Below are 22,659 nucleotides of genomic sequence, written 5' to 3' on the forward strand. Positions count from 1 at the left end.
CTCAAGTCAATGACAACTTTGAAGCGCTATTGACGATTTTATTTTTATTTTTCTTTATAAATTTATACATCTTTCTTACAGGCTTACAATCATTAGTCTCACTTTAGATTTTTTAACGTGCTGAAATTATAGTTCGGTATACTAAGTATTATAGTATAAATAGTGAGATATTTGAAAGAAAAATTTTCAATCACTTGTGTTATAACACTTGATGTATTGAACCGTGTTTTTAGGATACTGAAAAATTTCTACACCTTTCCATCCATGAGATGAGATGAGTGTCATAATACATTTGGTGTAACGAACTGTATTTTTGACAATTGTAAATTTGTCAATCACATGATGAGTATTGTAGACACATCTATTATTTGACAACAAAACTTGTAATGATAATTGCCTCAATTCGTCAATCATGTGATGAGTATTGTAGACACATCTATTATGTGACAACAAAACTTGTAATGATAATTGCCTCAATTCGTAAATCACGCGATGATTATTTATAAGTGATAAAAATAATTGTTTATCATTTGGTTTATTAAATTAATTTTTTATAATTGCCTAAATTTTTACATTAATGAGTGGAATTAGTGAAAATGAATTGATCTTTATGATGATATGGAACATATACGCACCACACTCTCCCCAAAGCGCGTGAGCCGACTCCCACCAAAACATTTCTTACCAAACAAAACACAGTAAACCAAAGTCTCATCTCATCAAAACTCAGTCCCTCTATTCTTCCCTCCCCCTCTCAATTTTCTCTCATTTTCTTGCACTTTCTCAGCAACCAAACAGAAAATAAATCAGAGAGCCCATCAATGGAATCCTCACCCAGGCACCACCAACAGGATAACCCAACTCCATCTTTGCTTCCCTCCCCAAATAGCCACAGCTCCAACAGCAGCACAACCAGCTCCAACAACCGTCACCTCAACGGCGGAGCTCCGCCAACAACCCCGATTCCCCATCCTTCTATACCCTACACCAGATCCGAACCCGCCAACCCGTACCCGACCACCTTTGTCCAAGCTGACACCTCCTCTTTTAAACAAGTCGTCCAAATGCTCACCGGCTCCTCCGAAACCGCTAAGCAAGCCTCTTCGAAACCCGCGTCCGACCCGCACCCGAAAACCCACATCCCACCAATCAAATCCACGCCCACAAAGCAACAATCCGGATCCGGTTTCAAGCTTTACGAGCGCCGGAACTCCCTCAAAAACCTTCGGATTAACCCGTTAATCCCCGTCTCCAGCACCGCAGCTTCCGGATTCTCGCCGCGGAATCCCGAGATTTTATCTCCGAGCATCCTCGATTTTCCTGCTCTGGTTCTCAGCCCGGTCACGCCGCTGATACCCGACCCGTTTGACCGGTCCGGGACGGCGAGTTACGGCCCAAATCCAAATGGGTGTACGAATTTGAACAGGGAGGCGGAAGAGAAGGCGATTAAAGAAAAGGGTTTTTACTTGCACCCGTCGCCGAGCACAACGCCACGGGAATCTGAGCCCCGACTGCTGCCTCTGTTCCCGACGACGTCGCCGAGAGCTGCTTCAGGTTCATCATCTTCTTGAATTAAACGTGAATTTTTTTTTCAATTTTTAGTTTTGTGTAATTTTAATGTGTTATTAATGTTGACATTGATTATTATGATGATGAGGGAGGGTAAATTGTAATGGAATATTTGCAGAGAAATGAAGAGAGAGCCTTTAATCAATTGAAAATTTTAATGTATGCCTCTCCTTTTTTCTGAGAAATGCTAAGGATCCCTTAAATTGTTTTTAGCACAATATTTTATAATATTATTATGCAAATTACGTTAAAGTGTGTAGTAACATAAAGTTTATGTAACGTCTCTGAGAGTCTCCTTAACATTTATCTTCGAATTTACATCAACTTATTTCCTAATGCTTGTTTGGATGATGAGAAAGTAAAGGAGAAGAGAGAAATTTTCAGTTTTTAGTTTTTTGTGTTCCAATTTTTATATGGATATTAGGCCAATTGGGTGAAAAAAGTAGAATTTTATTTTAATAAAATCATATATATTTTAAAATTCAATAGAAACTTACATGAAAGGGAGACGCTTTGGCGGTAAAATAAGGAACATATCAAGTACATTAAGTGTTTTAATCTCTTAACCTAGTGTTGCATTGTTGTTTTGAAACACGGAGCAAGAAAGCGGGGAGTAGACACCAAATCACAGAGCTGACGAAGCACACTCGATCTTATTTTTTAATCCCCTCTCGTAAGGAATTAACTTGGCTGCTGAACATTTCAGCAGCCATTCCTACTTACAACCAATTCCGTGTGGACACATGTTCACGTTTTGATTAAAAAAATTAAAACTTCAACACGTGTCCACACGGGATTGGATGTAAGTAAGAGTGGCTGCTGAAATTTCAGCAGACAAGTCTTGTTCCTCTCGTAATATATACGAGAGGAAAATCTTTGCCCTAATTAACTAGTCTAACTATTTGCAAGGAAGGAAAAATATTTAGAATTTGAATTGGGAGTGAATAAGTCAAAATGTGGGGGTGTGAATTAAATTCAATGGAATTATGAATCACCATGCACTGCATGAGAGGTTGAATTATGCTGTTCTGAATTCTGATATGGTCTCTGCCAACTCTATTTTCTTCAATAAATGGGGAAGTAAATAGCAAGATCTAATTTTACTTCCAAAACCTTTTGACATTAATTGTGGCCGTGTGAGAAGAAGTGGAGATTAATAGGAGGATTGATTGAGTAAAGCGTCGTGTTATTTACATTTATTTTTATTTCTCAGTATTTTTGTTAAATTTTGATCGTTGAATCAAACGAATGGAAAAAAATTAAAAGATAAAAAAAAAAAAAATGCGTGAATTGTACTTCCTTAGAGTAAAATAGGGTAAAAGAGCATAAGGATAGCTGTCAAAGAAAGAGTAGAAGAATGGGCAAGGAATCTTAAACTCTTTTGTTGTTTTTCTCAGTGAGATGAAGATGCCAAGCAAACTAGGGCAGCCTGCGTACTGTGTGCACAGTGTCTCATTTACGTTTTTATCAGTTGGTCTATGAAATTGGATCTTTCAATCAAAATGATTTATGAAATAGGAAATTCATCAACTTGGTCTCTAAAAACAACTTCCGCAAGTTAATTTGGTCATTCGGTTAACTTTCTGTCACTGTTAGTGTGTTGATTTGGCGCACGAATGAGTTTCACCTATCCAATCATATTTTGCAATTATTTGATCAATTTGTTTGGAGTTCTTTTTTTGTGATCGGTAGCATGAATTAGGCCTTTTTTTCAGAGGGTTTGAAGTCGAGTGGTTGGTGAGAGAAGAGAAGTGGGTTGAAGAGTTAGTCAGAGGGAGATTTGGGGACCAACTTTATACATTTTCTATTTTAGGGACTATTTTGATTGAAAGGTCAATTTTATGGACCAATCTTGATTTAAATCCGTTATATTTATGACATTGGTGTTTTTCTCCAAAAAAAAAAGATTTGTGTATTCATTTTTTTTTTTTTTTTACCCTGCTTGATATGATTTACTGAAAATTGCTCGCTTCAGAGTTGTTTCATCAACGTAAGAGATATAACCAATAAATATGATACAAATAATTATTTGGAGAAAAACACCCATGTCATGAGATAGTGAAAGTGGAGGAGGAGGAGGAGGAATGTGGGACTTGTGATCAAAACGGGAAAGCCAGAAAACATGGCAAGTGTTGTGCAGGTTAACAAAAGACTGCTTGGCCTCTTGTGCTTTTTGTTTGTTTGCTTTGCTTGCTTTTGCGGGCGATATTTTTGTAGATTGCCTTGTTTTGCACTTTGCTAGTATTGTTGTTGAGGGATTGATTGCGGATTTGAAACTTTCTATGTGCGCACTTTTTTGGAGACTCATTTGGCCTTTCCTCTCTTCAATCAATATCCATCACCTCACTTCAATTTTGGTCAAAAACACTTGTATCTATTTGTTAATATTATACTAAGGTCTGTGACACCAACCATGTCATGACGACAACGCCGTGAATATTTTTTTAAGATAGAAAATGATTCTGAAAAAATTATAAGTGTTTTCTAAATTGGAAGCGCTTTTGTGTACATTGGGCATAAAATATTTAGAAGTAGTTCTAGGTGTCGAAGCACTTAATGGCTTCAACTAGAATCTAGATGTTTGTTTTTTTTTTTAAAAGCACTTCAAGCATTTCTTAAAAATAACACCCAATAAAAGTTGAGTATTTTTTTTGTATAAAAACACTCTTAGTATATAACGCCTAATAAGTACTTATTATAAAAACTTTCAAACGAGTCATTAAGAATATTCGACTGTCCAATATTTGAACCTAGATTCAAGCTTGGCCCAATAGATTGGATACTCAACGAGAAGAGTTTGGTTCAATCTAAACTCTAAAGATAGGTTCATGTTCATCCATTGGGTCAATTCATCATATTATTTTTCAACCTAATCTATTTTATATATGTTGTAACATTTAAGTGTATTATAATATATACCACAGACTAATTGGTTAGATTTGGGATTGGGATCGAGCCAAGCACTACTAAAATGTCAGGCCACCTAGCCGACTCTTAGTTGCATGATGACATCACCATGCACTCTCGATCTCACTACTTTGATTTTAGTTTCATGAACGGCCTTTTATCTTAATCCACAGCTTATTGCGTAGCAAATTTACCAACTACAAATCTTATTTTACTAAACGAAAAGATAAGAATTTTGTTGGTATATGTGAGTCTCATTAATTAATCTCACTGTATCGTTCCCTGGGGGTAATAGAGATATATTTATAATAGGGAATTGATTTTTGCTTTTTTCATTTTGTCTGCGCTCATCTCCTCGTATTTTGATTTTATTCGATCTACTCAATCTAAACGCAAAAAATAGAAAAGAAAGTGCAGGAAGAAAATAAAAAGAGGGCAGAATTCATTTTCTTTGTACAACTGCAGCAATGCTATTTCCAGATGCAAGTAGAGAAGAACTAAGCCAATGTGGAAAAGCATGCAATACAATTAATTATGAAGGGCTATTGGCCTCATTGGTTCTACGTAATTTGCATGCATGCATGCATGCTATTCCCAAGAACACTGGAAAATTAATAAGCTCCAGAAGAAGAAAAAATAAAAAAAATAAAAGAAATCCTGATTATATATCTTGATTTTCATTTCTTCCTTAATAATAATAATAATAGGCATATAAACAAACACATTCATCTTAATATTTTTCTTTTAAATTAAAACACCGAAGGAGGAAATTAATTATATAAATCTTACAGGCATAAATGATGATGATGATCATGGTGATGATCGATGAGTGATCCCACTTTCATTCTCTCTTCGCTATATATCCTTGTACGTACGTACCCTTTATGGCCATGTTAATTAACTGGATAGAATCGATCATCGATCAGATTTAGCGTCTGGCGCAGCGGGTGATGTACCGGCAACCGCGCTTGTAAGGGTTCGCCCTCTGCCTTCCTTGGCAGTTGTAGTAAGACCGACCGCGGCGTCCGCATGGAACAGCATTGCGTCTCAGGGCACCATAGCCAATGTACCTCGTGCCGCGGCCTCTGAGTGTCCTACGAGTGCTCTCTGTCTCCATCATCATCTCATTCTCCTCTCCGATCAAGTCGCCGACTTTGCTGTTGGCGCTGTCGAGCAACGACTCATCATCGTGATCGCCGAAGTGGCTGAGAGTCCACGAGGCATCGTGGACCTTAGCCGATGACCTAGCCACCATGGCCAAGACCACCATGAGGGCGATCAGGTAGAGCTTGAATCCCATCGTTGGTGTTTGTTTAATTAGGGGTAGGGTACGTACGTACACAAACAAATTAAAAACACAATTTGTTTGTATGGGGAGAAGAAAAGAGAGGGCTTTATTAATTGGCCTCTGTCTCTGCCCTTCCTGACAGAAGGAAGGAAGGACAATGAAGTATATAGAGGAAAATGTCCAGCTGATTCGTTAGGATAAAAAAAAAGAGGGTCAAATTTAGTTTGTTGGGTTGGTGTTTTTGGTGATTGAACGCATATTTTGGGTGCCCCCTGCCCGTTTCTTTCTCCTCGTTTATCTGTCACATTGTTAATATAGAGAGACAGAATGCTAACATCAGTCGAGCATAGACAAGTGAACGATTTTTCATTTGTCTATGAACGTGATCTCACATTCATTAACGGCTAAAAATGTATCAAATACTCACGCGCGACTGACGGTAACATTTTGTATATAGTTGTAGTTTTTGTGTTGCATGTAAATATTGTTTAAACGTATAGGACAACTGTTTTTGTACCCACCGTTTGCTGTAATTGGAAGATAAATCCAACTTTTTCTCTAAGGTCCTCAATTTTTATGGCTATTTTATGTCGTTGACTGATACGGTTAACCTCTTCTGATTCTATTTTTTATTTATTTATTATCTCTACTAATTAATAAAACACTCATTGTCAACCAAAATCCTATGAAATTATCAGTTTAACCCTCTAATTAAAACATAACATGAATAAGAAATATGGGGCAGAAATGTGATTTCACATAACCAAATTTTGTTGTTTTTTTTTTCAAAGTCTCACCTACATGTAATCCTAACATATCTCTAATTAAAAAAAAAAATTAAAAACTTCCCACATCCACATTCTCTATCACTTTCTTCCTCTCTCCTTCTATTTCAAAAACAAAAATAAAAATTTTTTCCATACACTTTATGTGTGTCCATATGCTAGTTATTATTATTATTTTGCATTTTGACACCTCTTTGTGAAATATGGCACATTGGGTTTGAGCATGAATGTAAGAATGCGCTTATATATACGTAGCCCATATCATAGTTTGTATTCCGTTTTGCACTAGTCCCAATGTATTCACTAGGATTGGCTTAAGATTGGCACGTTTATTAGAGCAGCTTTACACTGTATGAGTATATCAACTCTGATACTGCATAGAATCAACATTGGTTCAGGTGAGACTAAATTATGAGAAGCCTTACAGATGTTAGAGGTGTTCAACTGATGGTTTGGTCAAACACTTTCACTAGAATTATTCTCAATCAAAAGAATTAAAACTTAATTGCAACGTAACCTTGCATGTTATATGTTACCATTTGTACTTATTTTTCCCGTGACATAGAAGTATATGCCATTTTATATGTTACGAGTAAATTTCTCTCAACGTAAGAAAATAAAATGAGGGGTAAAATGATGGCAATTCCTTCCGAATTGCCAATTACTCACTTGAAGATTTCAAAGGTTTTCAAGCCAAGACATGAGGATCTTGATTTATGATGGGGGTGGAGTCTGGACCCCGTGAAGTAGAGTGCACATCAAAATGGGACAATCCAGAACTTACCAGAAAATTTAATTCTTAATCTTCTCTTTTCAACATTTAATCGCAAAAAAAAAAAAAAAAAAAAAAAAAATCATCAAACATTTTAGGTTGAACTTAATGAAAGTAAAATCATAGCTCTTGGCATTGTTTGAAACCATTAATATTCTCATTTTAACATTTTATACTTGGGTTGATTGAACAATTGAACACATTTGTCTTCCCATCGTATCCTCTATTGCTGATGAGCGAGAAATGCTAAAAGGATTGTGTAAACGTATGCAAGAATGCATAAACTTTCGTGTAAAAGTATTTTGCGTCCGGTCAAGTTTTATAGACGATATCTAATAGAAAAAATTGTGACTTTAGATGCGATCTCTATTTATCAACTTTTTTTATTGAAATCTTGTTGACTTTTTTTATTTTTTTATTGAAGTCCTTGAAATTAATGCAATAATGCATTTCTATGCAAGTTATTATAATTTTAAATTAAAATTTGATATTTGTAGTTACTTATATTAATGAGATTTTAAATAAAATCCAAGATTTGTGGGATTAAAAATAGTAAAAAATAAATTATAATTATATAAAAAAGTATAATTTATCTTAATGACATGATTTGTCACTAACATAAATTATATTTAAATAAAACCCATGATTTGTTATTACTTATATTATTGACATTTTACATACAAAAAATTGGTAATTTTCATACGTTACATTTTACATACAAAAAGTTGGTATCTTTTATACAAAAAAAGTGGTACGTTTTATAGAAAAGAATGTTTACATTTTGTATAAAAAAAACAATGGGTATATTTTATATATAAAAAAAACAATTGGTACATTTTAGATTAAAATAAATAAATAGGTCTTACATTAGAAAACGGGTACATTTTACATAAAAAAAGGGTAGTTACAAAAAAAAAAAAAAAAGGGTACGTTTTACTTATAACAGAGTGGTAAATTTTTAAAGATAAATGGGTACATTATTTGTGACATCTCATATCGCCCAGGGGAGTGATTCTTAAATGTATATTCTCATCCCTAAATAGCACGAGGCCTTTTGGGAGCTCACTAGCTTTGGGTTCTGTGGGAACTCCGATGTTAAGCGAGAAGGGGGCTAGAGCAATCCTATAATGGGTGACCCACTGGGAAGTTGCTCGTGAGTTCCCAAAACCAAAACCGTGAGGGAATGGTAAGCCCAAAGCGGACAATATCGTACTACGGTGGTGGAGCGAGCCCGGGAAGTGATCCGTCCCTGGCCGGGATGTGACAATTTGGTATTAGAGCCTAACCCTGGCCGTGGTGTGCCGACGAGGACGTCGGGCCCCTAAGGGGGGTGGATTGTGACATCCCATATTGCCCAGGGGAGTGATCCTTAAATGTATATTTCCATCCCTACCTAGCACGAGGCCTTTTGGGAGCTCACTGGCTTCGGGTTCCGTGGGAACTCCGAAGTTAAGCGAGAAGAGGGTTAAAGCAATCCCATGATGGGTGACCCACTGGGAAGTTGCTCGTGAGTTCCCAAAAACAAAACCGTGAGGGAATGGTAAGCCCAAAGCGGACAATATCATGCTACAGTGGTGGAGCGGGCCCGAGAAGTGATCCGTCCCTGACGGGGATGTGACATTATTAGTAAATTATTGGTGCAAATAAAAGGTTTAAAAAATGAGTACAAATAAAAGTTTGAAAAATATGGACATAAAAAGAAATTAATATATGTATACAAACTAAAACTATGACATCCCACATCACCCAGGGGAGTGATTCTTAAATGTATATTCTCATCCCTACCTAACACGAGGCCTTTTGGGAGCTCACTGGCTTCGGGTTCCGTAGGAACTCCGAAGTTAAGTGAGAAGGGAGCTAGAGCAATCCCATGATAGGTGACCCACTGGGAAGTTGCTCGTGAGTTCCCAAAAACAAAACCGTGAGGGGGTGGTCGGGGCCCAAAGCGGACAATATCGTGCTACGGTGGTGGAGTGGGCCCGGGAAGTGATTCGCCCCGGGTCGGGATGTGACAATTTGGTATCAGAGCCTAACCCTGGCCGCGTGTGTGCCGATGAGGACGTCGGACCCCTAAGGGGGGTGGATTGTGACATCCCACGTCACCCAGGGAAGTGATCCTTATATGTATATTCTCATATCTACCTAGCACGAGTCATTTTGGGAGCTCACTGGCTTCGGGTTCCGTAAGAACTCCGAAGTTAAGCGAGAAGGGGGCTAGAGCAATCCCATGATGGGTGACCCACTGGGAAGTTGCTCGTGAGTTCCCAAAAACAAAACCGTGAGGGAATGGTAAGCCCAAAGTGGACAATATCGTGCTACGGTGGTGGAACGGGCCCGGGAAGTGATTTCCCCCCGGGCGGGGATGTGACAAAAACTGAAAAGAAAATCGGTACAATTTAAAATAAAATAAAAAAGGGTTGCAAATTAAAATGGGTACAAAGTAAAAATAAAAATATACGCTACAAAATTAAGCCATAAATATATGTATCAAATGTAACGTTTCAAACACTAAATAAATATATTTAAAAACAAAGTTTAATTATATTGACATGGAAAATATTTTATTATTGAAATAATTAATGACGTTTATTAAAACCGAGGGACCTTGATGAAAAATTGAAAACGAATAAGATTTTAATCAATGGAGTTGAAAAAAAAAAAGGATGAAAATCTAATTTCCCTTCTTAAAAAAAAAAAAAGAAGAAAAACGATGTATGCACTACCCACACAATGGTTTCATCAATGACTATGAGATCTTCAATCCCACAATTGCTGAATGAAGATCTACATTCATTGCTTCGAGTCCGGATCCTCGGCAGATTCTCTTTGTATAGGAATTCGTGAATCTTGTTCGTTCATCATACATCGTGAGGTTAGAAATTATTTTAAATATTTTTATTTAAAAATAAACATAAATAGTACTTGATAAAAAATGATTGCACGATATACGATAAACGAATACGATTTATGAATCTCGATAATCACCAAAAGGATCCTGAGAGGATCCTGTTGGCATTGCTTCCAAGTGCTGCAGCTCACCAAATTCATATAATGTAAATTGTGTTAAGGTTGAAAATATTGCTCAAAGGGGTCCTAATCAGCAACCTAACAACAACTATTCGTGGACCCGCTTTGATGATGTGGCCATACATTATCCACACTCATCATATTTTTTTGAGCTATTATAATTACTCCCCTCTAGATTTTTTTGATTTTTCCTTGTTTTTATTCTCCACAGTCAAAGAGGATAATATTAATTAAATTGACGGCTAAGATATCCTTATCACGACGATCTTAACGTCAAAATATGGACTTTCACGTGGGACCAAATAGTCATTTTGCCTTGTGTTCTCCACCATGCGTATATGACCTATTGGTAATGTTTTTAATCCTGAAAACCCACAAAATATAAAGGCTTTTTATATTAGCATTCTATAAAATGTTGAATGCATCAAATTTTAAAATTTAATATTAAATGATTTATTTGTCTTACTATGCAATTACAATTGTGACCTTATTAGGTTTAAAAAAAATAAAAAATTTCTAAATACACTCAAAATCACTTTTAACGTATTATTTATCTTCTTCAACTATCAAAACTCTTCTCACCCTCTATTGTTGAACAAAACCCTAACAAATAAAACTACAAAATGTTGATTGAGAAAAATTATTTTCAGCTAATGGAACATGAAATCGATGTTTCGAAAGCTTCACATGAGGTAAGACTTCATATTTTTCATTGTTTTAGTGATTTCGACAACATCGATAATTATTTAATCTTATTTTTGCTGCGTTTTTTAAGTTTCTATGTTCATATTCATCTCTTAGGGATCACAGGGATTACATGAAGAATTAAACATTTAAAATTACCACCAAATATTAAAAACACACGCACATGGGTTTTAATTGTGGAATTGAAAACAAACCCACATATGCTTCAAATCCCAACCAGCATCTTTTGTCAAAATTCCAGGCGGCATCTTTTGTCAATCTCATTATTCAAGACTTAGCACTTATGAATCTCATAATTCAAAAGCCATGGCCCCCGAATTGATTGCAGAGTGAGTCAATGACATTTATAATTAAGATGCTTTCTTGCACTATACTACGATGCTTTCTTGCAGATCGATTTGATTCGACCAAAATGTGCACAAGAAAATGAAAACAGCAGGGTAGCTTTGAAATTATTATTGAAAGATGTTCAAATGAATCTAAACATTCTTCAAATCATTCAATTTGAAATCATTCAGCAAACTAAAAGTTTAAATGTTTAGATTTAGTCCATGAAAATTACAAATAAGTGTTATAAGATTTGAGAAATGAGGGGTGTATAGAAAATGTGGGGTGTGAGGGTATTATGGGGAAGTATGTGGGGTGGGGTGTATTAAGATAATTTTTAATTGAAAAAGAAAATGTGGAGTGTATTAAGTATGTGGGGTTCATTCAACAATTTGTGATGTGTTAATATAATAAGCCAATATAAAAGAATAATGTTAGAGAGATTAAATTCTTAGACACAATTTGCAAATTAAATGATATGTCATTAATAGGAATGAGCACGTTTATCAACGTTTAAGTCATAATCCACCTATCAACTTCCATATCATTTAGTTTACAAAATTTTATCTATATATTTAGTCTCCCTAATATTACCCAATATATAAACACCCTTAAATATTACAATTCGAATTAAATATGGTAAACGACATAAATACGTTTGGGCTTGTTGTTTAACAAGTCTCACAAATCTTGCCTTTCCTTGGAATTCATATATTACGGGTCCAAAACAGATATGCCAAATCAAAGCTACGTCAATTCATACAACACGAAAAATCCAGAACATTAATTTTCAGAATACAACAATAACAAATAACCTATTAACACGTGAATTATCAATTCTTCAATTGCTTTTTTTAATAGATCATTGCTTCCTTCTTTTAATTTTATTAGCATTAACATTGCGTCTCACAACAATGTATCATGTTAATGCTAAGAACAAGTTGTCATCCTCTCTGTCTAATCCGATGAAATTGATGCTTGGACACGAATCACATGATGACAAGTCATTTTAATTATTCCCCATTTTCTAACATTGGATAATCAATTATTTTATTACCAACATAGACTAAAGAATTTATTTATTTTTTATTTTTTGGAAACTACGTAGACTAAAGAATTTGGAAAAATGAAAGGACAAATAAAAGCACTTTTGTCTGTTTCACAACTGAAAGACAAATAAGGGAAGACCCCCATGATTCTCTCAAGTCTCCCCTTCCGTTTGTGTGCTTTTCTGCTTGGTGGGTTTCTGCAGCATCAGGTAAGGACTCAAACTTTGGCTGCTGAGTTTATTAACTCTAGAGTTTGTTTCTGCTCTCAGGAGGACTTACTTTTAGCTCCCTTGTAAAATTCTCTTCCTTTTCAACATGTTCAGATGAAAAAAAATTGTTTCTTGATGTTGTTTTGCTGAATTTTACTGGGGTTTTTCCTTTCCTCCGTAATTTCTATATTTGTGTTCCATTCGCTGCTTTACTCTGAATTTGATATGGGTTTCTTCTGATTTTTTTTTTGTATAATTAAATGTATTTATAATCTAATTAACCAATTAAACATGATTAAAGAAGTTGAGGCCCTTGAGGGTAGAGTTTAGGTTTGAAAGACTCTTGCTTTTAGGACAGTTTCCACATTCATTTGTTTGGATGATGATCATTATCTGCTGGGTGGCTAAAACCCTAAAAGTCAATAGCTGCCTACTTTCTTTCCTTTTTCTTTGTGGAATTTTTGATCTTTGAGAAATTTAGTGGATTTCAGCTTCAACTTTTCACTACTTATCATATTAGGAATCCATCCCTCCCTAAATTTCCACGAAATTGGTTAGTGGTTTTCGGTTTCAGTTCAGTTTAGGGTTTTTATTCCCACCTTTAGTTGTCCAATTATGCTCAAGATATCGTTAAAATGCGATTTTCTTCGCAATCTGGTACTGCCTGTGGCAGATGCTCCTCATACTTTGTTTTTGCACTAATTTATGATGTTTTCTAACAGATGAGTTATGCCATAAGCATATTGCAGCTTGCACAAAGGAGATAAAGAACACCTGAAGAAGTTTTTCCAGTTAAACATGAAGGCGAATTCACCTTTGCCCCTCAAGGATCAGAGAGAAAGACAGAAGTTTTTGATTGAGGTAAATTCTGCAGCTACATTTGGTACCGCTTAATACTAACTCAAAGATCTCAGATAATTGTTGTACAATTTTTCTTTGCGAGTCTCGAAAATGTTGAAACGTTTGTCATCTCAGGTTGCAATCAAAGAAAACCAGTTGTGGGGTATGGTCCATTCCAAAGGTCTTTTGAACTCTGAGGTTCAGGACTTGTACCGCAAAGTGCGATCTAGTTATGAGAATCTCATACTGAGTGATTGTGAGCAGTTGGACCTTCAAGACATCGAGTATTCTTTGTGGAAGCTTCACTACAAGCATATTGATGAGTTTCGCAAAAGAATAAAGGGAAGTTCAGTGAATGCAGAAAGCAAAAATAAGGTGGTGCTACGAAATGATATTCATATAGAAGGGTTTAAAGTCTTTCTATCCGAAGCAATTGAATTTTACCAGAATGTGACTGTGAAATTAGGAAAATGTAAGAGTCTCCCAGAAGAGTCCGTGATAAATAGAAAGGAAGGCGACCTTACTTTTGCAGAACAGGAAAAGATGCAGAAGTGCCAGTTTTTGTGCCATCGCTTCTTGGTATGTCTTGGGGATCTGGCTAGGTACAGAGAACAATATGAAAAGCCTGATGTGCAAACCCGAAATTGGTCAGTTGCGGCCACTCACTACTTGGAAGCGGCAGCAACTTGGTCAGATAGTGGAAACCCCCACAATCAGGTAGATTACTACTTCCCTGATGGTTACTATTACAAGAACTAAATTTCTTTATGATATATGCATGTGTTATCTTGAACAATACTGACTTGAAAGTTACATGTGAGTTTGTTTGCAGTTGGCTGTATTGGCAATATATATTGGTGATGAATTACTCGCTTTGTACCATTGTATAAGAAGTTTAGCTGTTAAAGAACCTTTCCCTGACGCCCAAGATAACCTCATTCTACTATTTGAAAGGGTAAAATTGGACAAATTACAAGAACATCTATTGTTTTTAGTCATTATATTCATATTATCTTCTGATACTCATACTTGGGCGGTTCTCATTTGCTCCTTACAATCTTGCAGAGCAGGTCATCTCATGTATATTCTCTTTCAAGCGAGGTCCGCTTTAATTTCTTAAACCCATCTGAAAGAAGCGGTGGTCAGACTATTTCACAGTCGAGCGATGATAATATGGTGAAAGCTGAGAATGTTTGCTTCATGGATACAAAGTTATGGTCTCTTATCATTGGAACGCTAAGTTTCTTTCACGTTAAATCAAGGTACTCACTTAACCACTATGGAGTGATGCTACATTTAGCTGTTGAATTTAGGTGGTGCATCTTATGTTGAATTGTGACTGTCCACATTTTGTTGTTACAATGCTACTTTATCTATCCTTAAATAATCTCTTAACTTGTCATGTACTTCTATTCGGTTTCCCAATCCGTAGCAGCTAAGATTGTAAAAGCGAATAGATTTTTAACTTGAGCTTACATTGTTACTTAGTTAAGTTGTTAACTTGCTTCACATTGCTTGAGCGAAGTGATGTTTCGATGAAGATTGTAATCGAGGCCATGTAATGTTGAATCATTGAATCTATTTGCATTTGATCTATGCTCGTTTTTCCAATTCTTCATTTATGTATCAGATTCTATGTTGTTTGAGTTCTGATGTTCTCTGCGGAACTTTTTATGTGAGCAGTGTAGATGAATTCCCCTGTGCTTTTGCATCTACTATGCGAGAGTTGGATGCACTGATTGCACTAGATGATACAGAGCTAAAAGCCACATTGGAGTCATATCAACGTATGGATTCGGTTAGAAGAGGCCCATTTCGAGCACTCCAAGTTGTTTCTGTACTAATCTTTACCGTACAGAATCTAATCAAGACCCCTGAAATAAAAGAATCAACAGACAAAATTGACATCCAGCAAAAAGAGCTGACACAGTTGGCACTGAATGCAGCATTCATTTTCATGGGGCGCTTTGTTGAAAGATGTTCAGAGGCTGGTCCAGTCGAGACTTGCCCCCTTCTACCAGCTGTGCTTGTTTTTGTGGAGTGGCTAGTCGTCGTGCTGAGTGGAGCAGAAACGTATGGGGTCGATGAAAAAAGCAGAAGTGTGATGTCTTACTTTTTTGGTGCATTTGTTGATCTTCTGAAGCGATTCAACCTCAGCGAGGATGAGGCCAAGTGTCCAGAAGGTACTCCTTTGTGGGAAGACTATGAGCTGAGGGGATTTGCTCCGGTAGCTTGTGTTCATGCATCACTAGATTTCTTGTATAATCGGGAACATATAGACAATTATGACAGCGGAATTGATTGTCGTGCTCAGAGAATCATCAAGGCTGCAATGAAAATTGCAGACAGATCAACTGGTTCTCAAAAGTGGATTGTCTATGACAAATCTCAAAGAAAATTTTCCAAAGCCGATATGGCAGAGTCAAATGAATATGCTGACGGGAAAGAACTAGGAGGACTTGAGTCCAAGAATTCTGATGGTAAACTGAAAGTGCCTAGTCAGCATATCCCCGAAGCGCTGAAAAAATGCGAGAAACAGATGATTGGGGAAAACCCAAGTTCGACCAGACAATCTGTTGACACGGAAGAGGAAGAAGTTATTCTCTTCAGGCCTCTTACAAGACATAACTCAGCACCACTCAAGATTTCCTCTCCTTTAAAGGATCCTAACTCTACGAAAGATATGGCAGATCAAAGTGTACCTTCTGATGAGTGCTTGCGCCGTGCCACATCACTTCTTATAGCGCAAAACAAGGCAAAGACCGATCCTTTATCTTCTCATGCCAACATCGCTAATTTTTGGCGCAACATGCCATTTAATCAGCAGGAGCCTTCTGTGAAGGAACAGCCACCAATAACCGCGGGGCCTCCCTCTCTTAATGCTTGGGTCCTGGACGGAGGAAATTTGAACAGTAATAAGGACAAAAGCACAAGCGGTATTAGTAAATGTGGCTCGAGATTGAGCCCCATTGAGGAAATAGCTTCGGAATTTGTGGATGTTCTGTCCATCAGTGAAAATGAATATTCTATTGGCAGTCACGAAATTTCGAGCACTCAATCCTCTTCCTCTACTTATACAACTCCTCTGCCTTCTGCTCCTTTGTTGCCAGATGACGCTGTTTGGTTTAATGGTGGAACCGAATCTAGTTTCATCGACTGCAAAAGCTCCGCAGGGATCAGCATGACCGACAATCTCTGTGACGCTGACGTGACACATTCACAGGCAGGCAGCTATGCAAACTGGACTGCAACTCAAGGGCTACCAGATTATAGTTCCGGCATTCCAAATTTTGTGGATAAGTACCCGCCTTGGCATCAAATGACATCATCTGAATGGCTGCGTCAGTACAGAGAAAGTCTCAAACTTGGCCATAATGCTTGGCCAAATTCTCCTTATCCGCCCAGGAACCTCGGAAACTTGTCCGATTATGATGCTACCAGGTTAAATCATTTCAACCGATGGGGACATCACGTGGCTTCTAATCCGCCAATGTGTACAAACAACCCTCCGCCATTGGTTCCTCCTTTTCCTCTAGATTATGGTGATGCAGATGGGCAAAGAAGGGAGAAGCTTCTTCCTGGCTATCAAAGAACAAGCCCTTACGGGTGTGGCGCTGTGAGGGATGTAAGAAACGAGCAGCGGCCGCTTCTGCAGTACCTTAAGGAGTTAGAAAGGAAAGTGCAGCATGATCCCACTTTCAGAGGTCCTAGTTATTTGGACAATTGAGATATATTTCACATGTAGAGTTGATAGTCGCAAAACATGCACGTCATTGTCTGCATTTTTGTATATATGTAAGCAGATGAAGTTGTGAAATCCTGCAGTCCACAATGTGATGAATTGTGAAAATGCATGTCTTATATGTTGTATCGCTAATTGGACTTGAGCCGATAGATCGATGCCTAAGCAAAGAGCCTGCATACACATACAAACCAAATGGTAGTGCCATTAACATGGTGTCACATTTTCTAAGCCGAGCATCATTACGCATAAGAACCTGCCTATGAAAGCAGAACAACAGCGGTAAATGGCTTTTAATACCCTCAAGGCTGAGAAGTTGAAGGAGAAATCCCCCGAGCAAGCTGGGGCACGGCAAAGCTCATTGCAGCATGCAACCCTACATAAGTTCGATACGACCGAAATTGCCCCAATTCTTCATCGTATTGAACAAGACCGAAATTAATGTATTGACGTATTTTTACCGTACATAAGTTTTAATCAAAATTGCTCAGTTTTTATCGTTTTTGGAGATCGTCTTACAAAAATTCCATCAAATTGCATGTCACTAAAAAAAAAGTTTTTTGAAAATATGTCACTAAAAATAAATTTCCAATTGTAACAAGTGTGAGTTAGAAAATCCCTTAATCAGGAGTGAGGTTCTAAGGATGCATCCAAGTAAAAGAGAAATTTTTCAATGTACTGAGAATACGGCCCAATACACTAAATGTTATAATACAATTTATTGTAAATTTTTTTTGTATGTTTTAACTAGTATTGAGCCGTGCGCTTTACATACGAAAAATCTCTCCATGTAAAGGTCAAAATTCAAACTTTCAAAGCAAAGAAAAATCCAGTACAAAAATAAATAAATAAAGAACAATACTTGGCTACTCAAAGATGAGTAAGAACACCTACTCAAAACTCTTTATGTTTTAATCACAGAACTTCGTGTTTATGATCAGAACGGTTCATACTATGAATCACACTTTGCAAAAAATAAATTAAAACTAAGATCGTTTAGTCAATCTATTGAAGTAAATACATAGGTGGTTCATAATGCTTTTACCAATACTGTTCATTTGTTTTTAAACAATTTGATTACTAAATGATTTTAGTTTTAACTTATTTTTTGTTTTTGTAGGATGATTTATAATATAAACGATTCTGATTATAAACATGAAGTTTTATAAATTAAGAACGAACAATTTTGAAATTTTTTGAATGGAAGTTCCTATAGCTAAATATTGTTAGTAAATAAAATGTTCTCCTCCACCCTCCGGTTAACTACCAGTCAAGTCACTGCTCCAGCTTTCCCACACCTCCCCTGCACTCAGAACCTCTCCGCTCGCCAATCGCAGATCCTAACCGCCGCACGATGGCCAAAAAGCAACCAGAACCCGAACAAATTTCGCCGGCGAACGCAGTCTTTCTCGGCGCTCTAGCTCCCGGCGTTAACGTACGCACACTTTCCCCCTGCTTTCTGTATTTCCTACGATTACGAACAGTTCTTGCCAAAAATCAAAAGGGTTAATCGAAATTTTGCTTCTTTATTTTTTGGGTGATTGAATTTTGCAGGGTCCGACATGGACGACGCTGAGATTTGCGTTTGTGATGCTGGGTGTGTGCCTTGCTGTGATGCTGGGTTTGGCATTCTCTTCCAGTGACTCTTGGTTGGTGTTTCACGTTGCGTTCCTCGTACTCATCACTGCGACCCTCTTCCTGCTTCTTAGCTGGTAAGTTCATTGAATTTGTATCTCCAGTAAAATACTCACAATTTGTTTTCCCCTTGTAAAGTTTTGCAGTTCGGTAAATCTGGATGTGGGTTTTTGTGTGTGGTTTCTCTTTTGATTAATTTTTATGTTTTTCTGGATCAATATGTTATGTATTTTGATTAATTTATTGCCTTTGTGTTATTGGATATGTAATGGAATTAGTATTTGTTGTTGATAACTGTTTGAAAGGGTACAACACAGTTTTGACTCGAAATCACTTTTAGTCACCGTGATTTCAATTTTACCGTCAGCGTACTTGTGCTCGTTATGCTTTAAGTCCAATTGTTAGCTTATGTGTATGCATATAGCTCACATTACAACCTATTCTTTCTCTTTGATGAGTTGTGCTGCTGGTTGAACATATTTTAGTTACTTTGTGAATACCCCAGCAATGGATTTGTGCTCGTTGATCGGTCAACTGCGAATAAACAATAGTGGTTACCATGTTATGTTATTAGATTGCGCATTGCGCTCCTTGATTTGGAGGCATAGTTAGTAATTTAGTTGTAATACACCGAGGGGAAAAGCTTGCTTGATGTATGGGCTGGTACTCTCTCATATCTTTAGCCTTTACAGTTTACACTTGCAATATCATTAACCTACGTCTATTTATAAGAATTTTAGTAGTCATTACCATGGATTGGGGCTGGCTGAATACCCCACCTATTGTCTGTTCACGATTATGTGTTTTCTAATATATGCAGATACATATGTTGTATCTTTGTTGTTGGATGAAGAAAATATAGCAGTGTGTGAAAATGTGAATGAAATGTTGTCTATGGAGTAGATTCTAGCTTGTCCAACCTTTTGTCTACCTGAGCCCGGCGCTTAAATTTCAATGGTTCTGAACAACCGGCAGAAAGATTGTTGTGAGGGAGGTTTGAGACGACTAAATTATATTTTTGGAGCATGGGCTGTGAACCATGGGAACTTGTTATACATATCCCTATGGAATTAGCGGAAAAGCTAAGGGTACTCTGATCAACAATAACAGTGTTATTTGTCGTTTCAAAGTGAGCACAGGGATAAATCTTGCAGACATTGCTTTTATCAATTGTACAACCTAAGACTGATTTGATATATGACTTATTTAATCTGGAAGGTGGAGATGCATTCAGCCTTGCAAGTTGGCTATTGCCAGTGTTTGGGTGTTTCATTCTGTTTATGACTAACCTCAACTGTTCAAGCAAATTAGCCATTGATGGAAAGCTTCTAATTACGTGAATTTAGACAGTAGAAGAAAGAGATAAGAAAACCCGAGTGATTCTTGATTTTGTCATTTTTGTTGAAATGCATTGGTGCGGAGGATAAAATTTGCACAAATAGCTGAAATTTATTATTTCATGACTCCTTGATGATTTGTGGATTGATTTTATGCTGCAGGTTTCTTGCACAGACTGGTTTGGTTTCTGTTGAACATCAAATCCGTGAGATAGGCTTAGTGCCAAATGATCAACAGGAGAGTAGAGAAGGTGTCGTGAAAAACGAGGAGAAATCCCTTTAAAACGGCAACTTATACTTCAATTAAAGACAATTACATTTGTGATACAATCCTTTTGAGAGGCATGAGAAGACAACAACAAGGTTGTCAAAACAGCAAGCAGGTTGCTGTAGAGTTCTGCACTGTTTCATGAGAAACATCGACGAGAAGAGTCGCATCTTTCAGTCAGTCTGGGCCTCTTTCTCCTTGTGTTTGCTCCTTTTGGGTTTGATGAAGCAGAAACACGAGCAACACGGGAACTGAAGCAAAAACTTCATCTCTCTGACGGTGTGGGGATCAGATTGTCCGGAGGTGTGGGATCAGATTGTCTGGAGATTGGTATATATACCGTACTCCGGCGTTGGCTTTCCTTTATTCCTATAAAGATGCTTTTCCTTTTCTTTCTGTTCTTATTTTTTCAAGATGCCTAGCTTTGCTTCTCCATTTGTGTCATCATTGCCCTTTGGTGTATTATGCTTCTGGTATTCTCCTTGCAATTTCTTCCTTGTGTGAGGAAAGGAAAGAATATGTGAGGCATATAAGCAACGAATGGAAACAAATTATAGTGGAATTTAATGAAGTAGGTTGATCTTTCTGGTGGCTTCTTGGAGAAAGTCATGCATACAGCGACGTGATGTTACGTTTTTACCAGTATTTACTAGAAGATCTATTTTCTCTCTCATTTTTTTTATTTTTTTTTAAGTAGAATAAAATAAAATTTCACCGAGTTATTTTCCAAGTGTTGAGCCCACTGAAGGAGCCTGCTAAACACCTTGAGTGTAACTCGAAGGGTGCATTTTTGCTCATCACTCCTGAAGTGGTGGTAATGCTCATCACTCTAATTTTGCACTACACAGATTTCGAAATTTAAACTTATCTAAGTGTAATAAATAAGATGGTGAACATAAATATTCCCCAACTCGAGCTTAGGCATTGAGCGTGGAGAAGAAGCACCTTTCCCACCAGGCCACAATGTTTGGTGGTAGAAGATATCCATTTTATTGCTTTAATGTGGCATCCTATTCTAGTCTTTTCATTTTGTATTTTATACAAACGATATTTTACACTAAATTAAATTATGTGAAAAAAAATATCAAATGGTGATCGAATGTTGTTTATGAGATTTGAATTTAGAACCGTTTTTGTCAAGACCTAACCTAATTGTCATATGGGCATACATTTTTTTTACTTTCCACACTCTTCTCAATTTCCGGCCATCGGAGAGAATGAATTGAAGAAGATCAAAGAACAAAAATTAATAAGAAGTGTATGAAAAGTAAAAATAGATGTGTGGATAGCATTGCGGATCATATCTAGTAAAACATGAAATGTCATTAATCTATTGTATATGATATGGTCAAAGTTGATAGTGGTTGCCACATTTGGGCATTCATTGAATCCTCTGCTTCCATTCACAACTCAATTTTGGTAAACACATTGATTTATGATTCATTTAGTAATGACTTAGGTTGGCAAAGTTCGACCTTGAATGGGATGCACCTTCGCCCCGGAGTCCGTACAGTTTTGATGTATCGGTAAACTTGCTATAAGAGTATGGCATGCCTCAAATAACTATGGAGCTTTTACTCGCACCGTCCAATCCAATTGACTATGGAGCTTTTACTCGCACCGTCCAATCCAATTGACTTGGCAAAATATTTGCACTTAATGACTAGTGTTTGGCAAAAAGGGGAAATTCTGGGTGCGGTTGGCCATGCCACTTCACTCTATGATCAAACAAGTAAAATTCTCACCAATTCCTCTTGCATTTCGGCCTCACTCAGCCCCCATCGATCGAGCGATTCTTTTGTCCAATAGTCAGACAACGGCCAAAGAGACAGTCGTGGGAGTCGGGGCCAAAGAAGAAGTTTGGAGGGCCTTAAAATCGGGGCGGGGAGGAGGGTGGTTTGGGTGGGGCAGGCCTGGTTTCTTGGGTGTAGTGTCGTATTGCCGACAGGATCTAACGGCCGAACCCTAAAATTTCTCTTTTTGATCTTACCGAATGAGTAATTTGGCGGGATAATCAATGTACTATGCACACTTATATCAAATAATTTATCCTCAATGTTAAAGATTGGCAACTCAAATGGTTAATAACAACGACTTCCTAGTTCCCACATGAAGTCACAATTCTCCTCTACTATTACGGTGTGTATCAAGCAAAAATAGTGTTTGTCACCTTACACAGAAAATGCAAGGAGGGAATCA

At 37.2% G+C, this 22,659-nt stretch overlaps 4 protein-coding genes across 5 annotated transcripts; 3 read left to right on the forward strand and 1 right to left on the reverse strand.

Moving 5' to 3' along the window:
• The first annotated feature begins 726 nt into the window (after window positions 1–726).
• On the forward strand, window positions 727–1,774 carry LOC137726524 (VQ motif-containing protein 4-like). The gene has a single exon (XM_068465458.1). The coding sequence runs from the start codon at window positions 822–824 to the stop codon at window positions 1,569–1,571; it is 750 nt and encodes a 249-aa protein (XP_068321559.1). The 5' UTR covers window positions 727–821; the 3' UTR covers window positions 1,572–1,774.
• Window positions 1,775–5,041: 3,267 nt separating this feature from the next.
• On the reverse strand, window positions 5,042–5,910 carry LOC137726976 (protein RALF-like 19). Its single transcript, XM_068465925.1, has one exon. The coding sequence runs from the start codon at window positions 5,774–5,776 to the stop codon at window positions 5,405–5,407; it is 372 nt and encodes a 123-aa protein (XP_068322026.1). The 5' UTR covers window positions 5,777–5,910; the 3' UTR covers window positions 5,042–5,404.
• Window positions 5,911–12,609: 6,699 nt separating this feature from the next.
• On the forward strand, window positions 12,610–17,372 carry LOC137726647 (nonsense-mediated mRNA decay factor SMG7-like). 2 transcript variants are annotated; one of them, XM_068465586.1, is made up of 6 exons: window positions 12,610–12,721; window positions 13,388–13,499; window positions 13,614–14,195; window positions 14,311–14,433; window positions 14,544–14,740; window positions 15,162–17,372. In XM_068465586.1, the coding sequence occupies exons 2-6, from the start codon at window positions 13,437–13,439 to the stop codon at window positions 17,203–17,205; spliced, it is 3,009 nt and encodes a 1,002-aa protein (XP_068321687.1). In that variant the 5' UTR covers window positions 12,610–12,721; window positions 13,388–13,436; the 3' UTR covers window positions 17,206–17,372. The 2 variants fall into 2 exon arrangements, with proteins under 2 accessions (XP_068321687.1, XP_068321688.1); XM_068465587.1 differs by having other exon boundaries at window positions 12,623–12,721; window positions 13,361–13,499.
• A 1,089-nt stretch (window positions 17,373–18,461) lies between these two features.
• On the forward strand, window positions 18,462–21,041 carry LOC137727030 (uncharacterized). The gene is made up of 3 exons (XM_068465975.1): window positions 18,462–18,655; window positions 18,775–18,932; window positions 20,355–21,041. The coding sequence occupies exons 1-3, from the start codon at window positions 18,575–18,577 to the stop codon at window positions 20,473–20,475; spliced, it is 360 nt and encodes a 119-aa protein (XP_068322076.1). The 5' UTR covers window positions 18,462–18,574; the 3' UTR covers window positions 20,476–21,041.
• Window positions 21,042–22,659: the final 1,618 nt, after the last annotated feature.

The sequence above is a fragment of the Pyrus communis genome, chromosome 2, assembly GCF_963583255.1.
Source record: "Pyrus communis chromosome 2, drPyrComm1.1, whole genome shotgun sequence".
Classification (NCBI taxonomy): domain Eukaryota; kingdom Viridiplantae; phylum Streptophyta; class Magnoliopsida; order Rosales; family Rosaceae; genus Pyrus; species Pyrus communis.

Bases quoted from the DNA above. Each gene is read 5' to 3' on its own strand.
- LOC137726524 (XM_068465458.1), top strand. From the start codon at position 822: ATGGAATCCTCACCCAGGCACCACCAACAGGATAACCCAACTCCATCT.
- LOC137726976 (XM_068465925.1), bottom strand. From the start codon at position 5,776: ATGGGATTCAAGCTCTACCTGATCGCCCTCATGGTGGTCTTGGCCATG.
- LOC137726647 (XM_068465586.1), top strand. From the start codon at position 13,437: ATGAAGGCGAATTCACCTTTGCCCCTCAAGGATCAGAGAGAAAGACAG. The intron at 14,434-14,543 runs GTAAAATTGGAC...ACAATCTTGCAG, and splicing joins TCATTCTACTATTTGAAAGG to AGCAGGTCATCTCATGTATA. The intron at 14,741-15,161 runs GTACTCACTTAA...TTATGTGAGCAG, and splicing joins TTCTTTCACGTTAAATCAAG to TGTAGATGAATTCCCCTGTG.
- LOC137727030 (XM_068465975.1), top strand. From the start codon at position 18,575: ATGGCCAAAAAGCAACCAGAACCCGAACAAATTTCGCCGGCGAACGCA. The intron at 18,656-18,774 runs GTACGCACACTT...TGAATTTTGCAG, and splicing joins CTCTAGCTCCCGGCGTTAAC to GGTCCGACATGGACGACGCT. The intron at 18,933-20,354 runs GTAAGTTCATTG...TTTATGCTGCAG, and splicing joins CTCTTCCTGCTTCTTAGCTG to GTTTCTTGCACAGACTGGTT.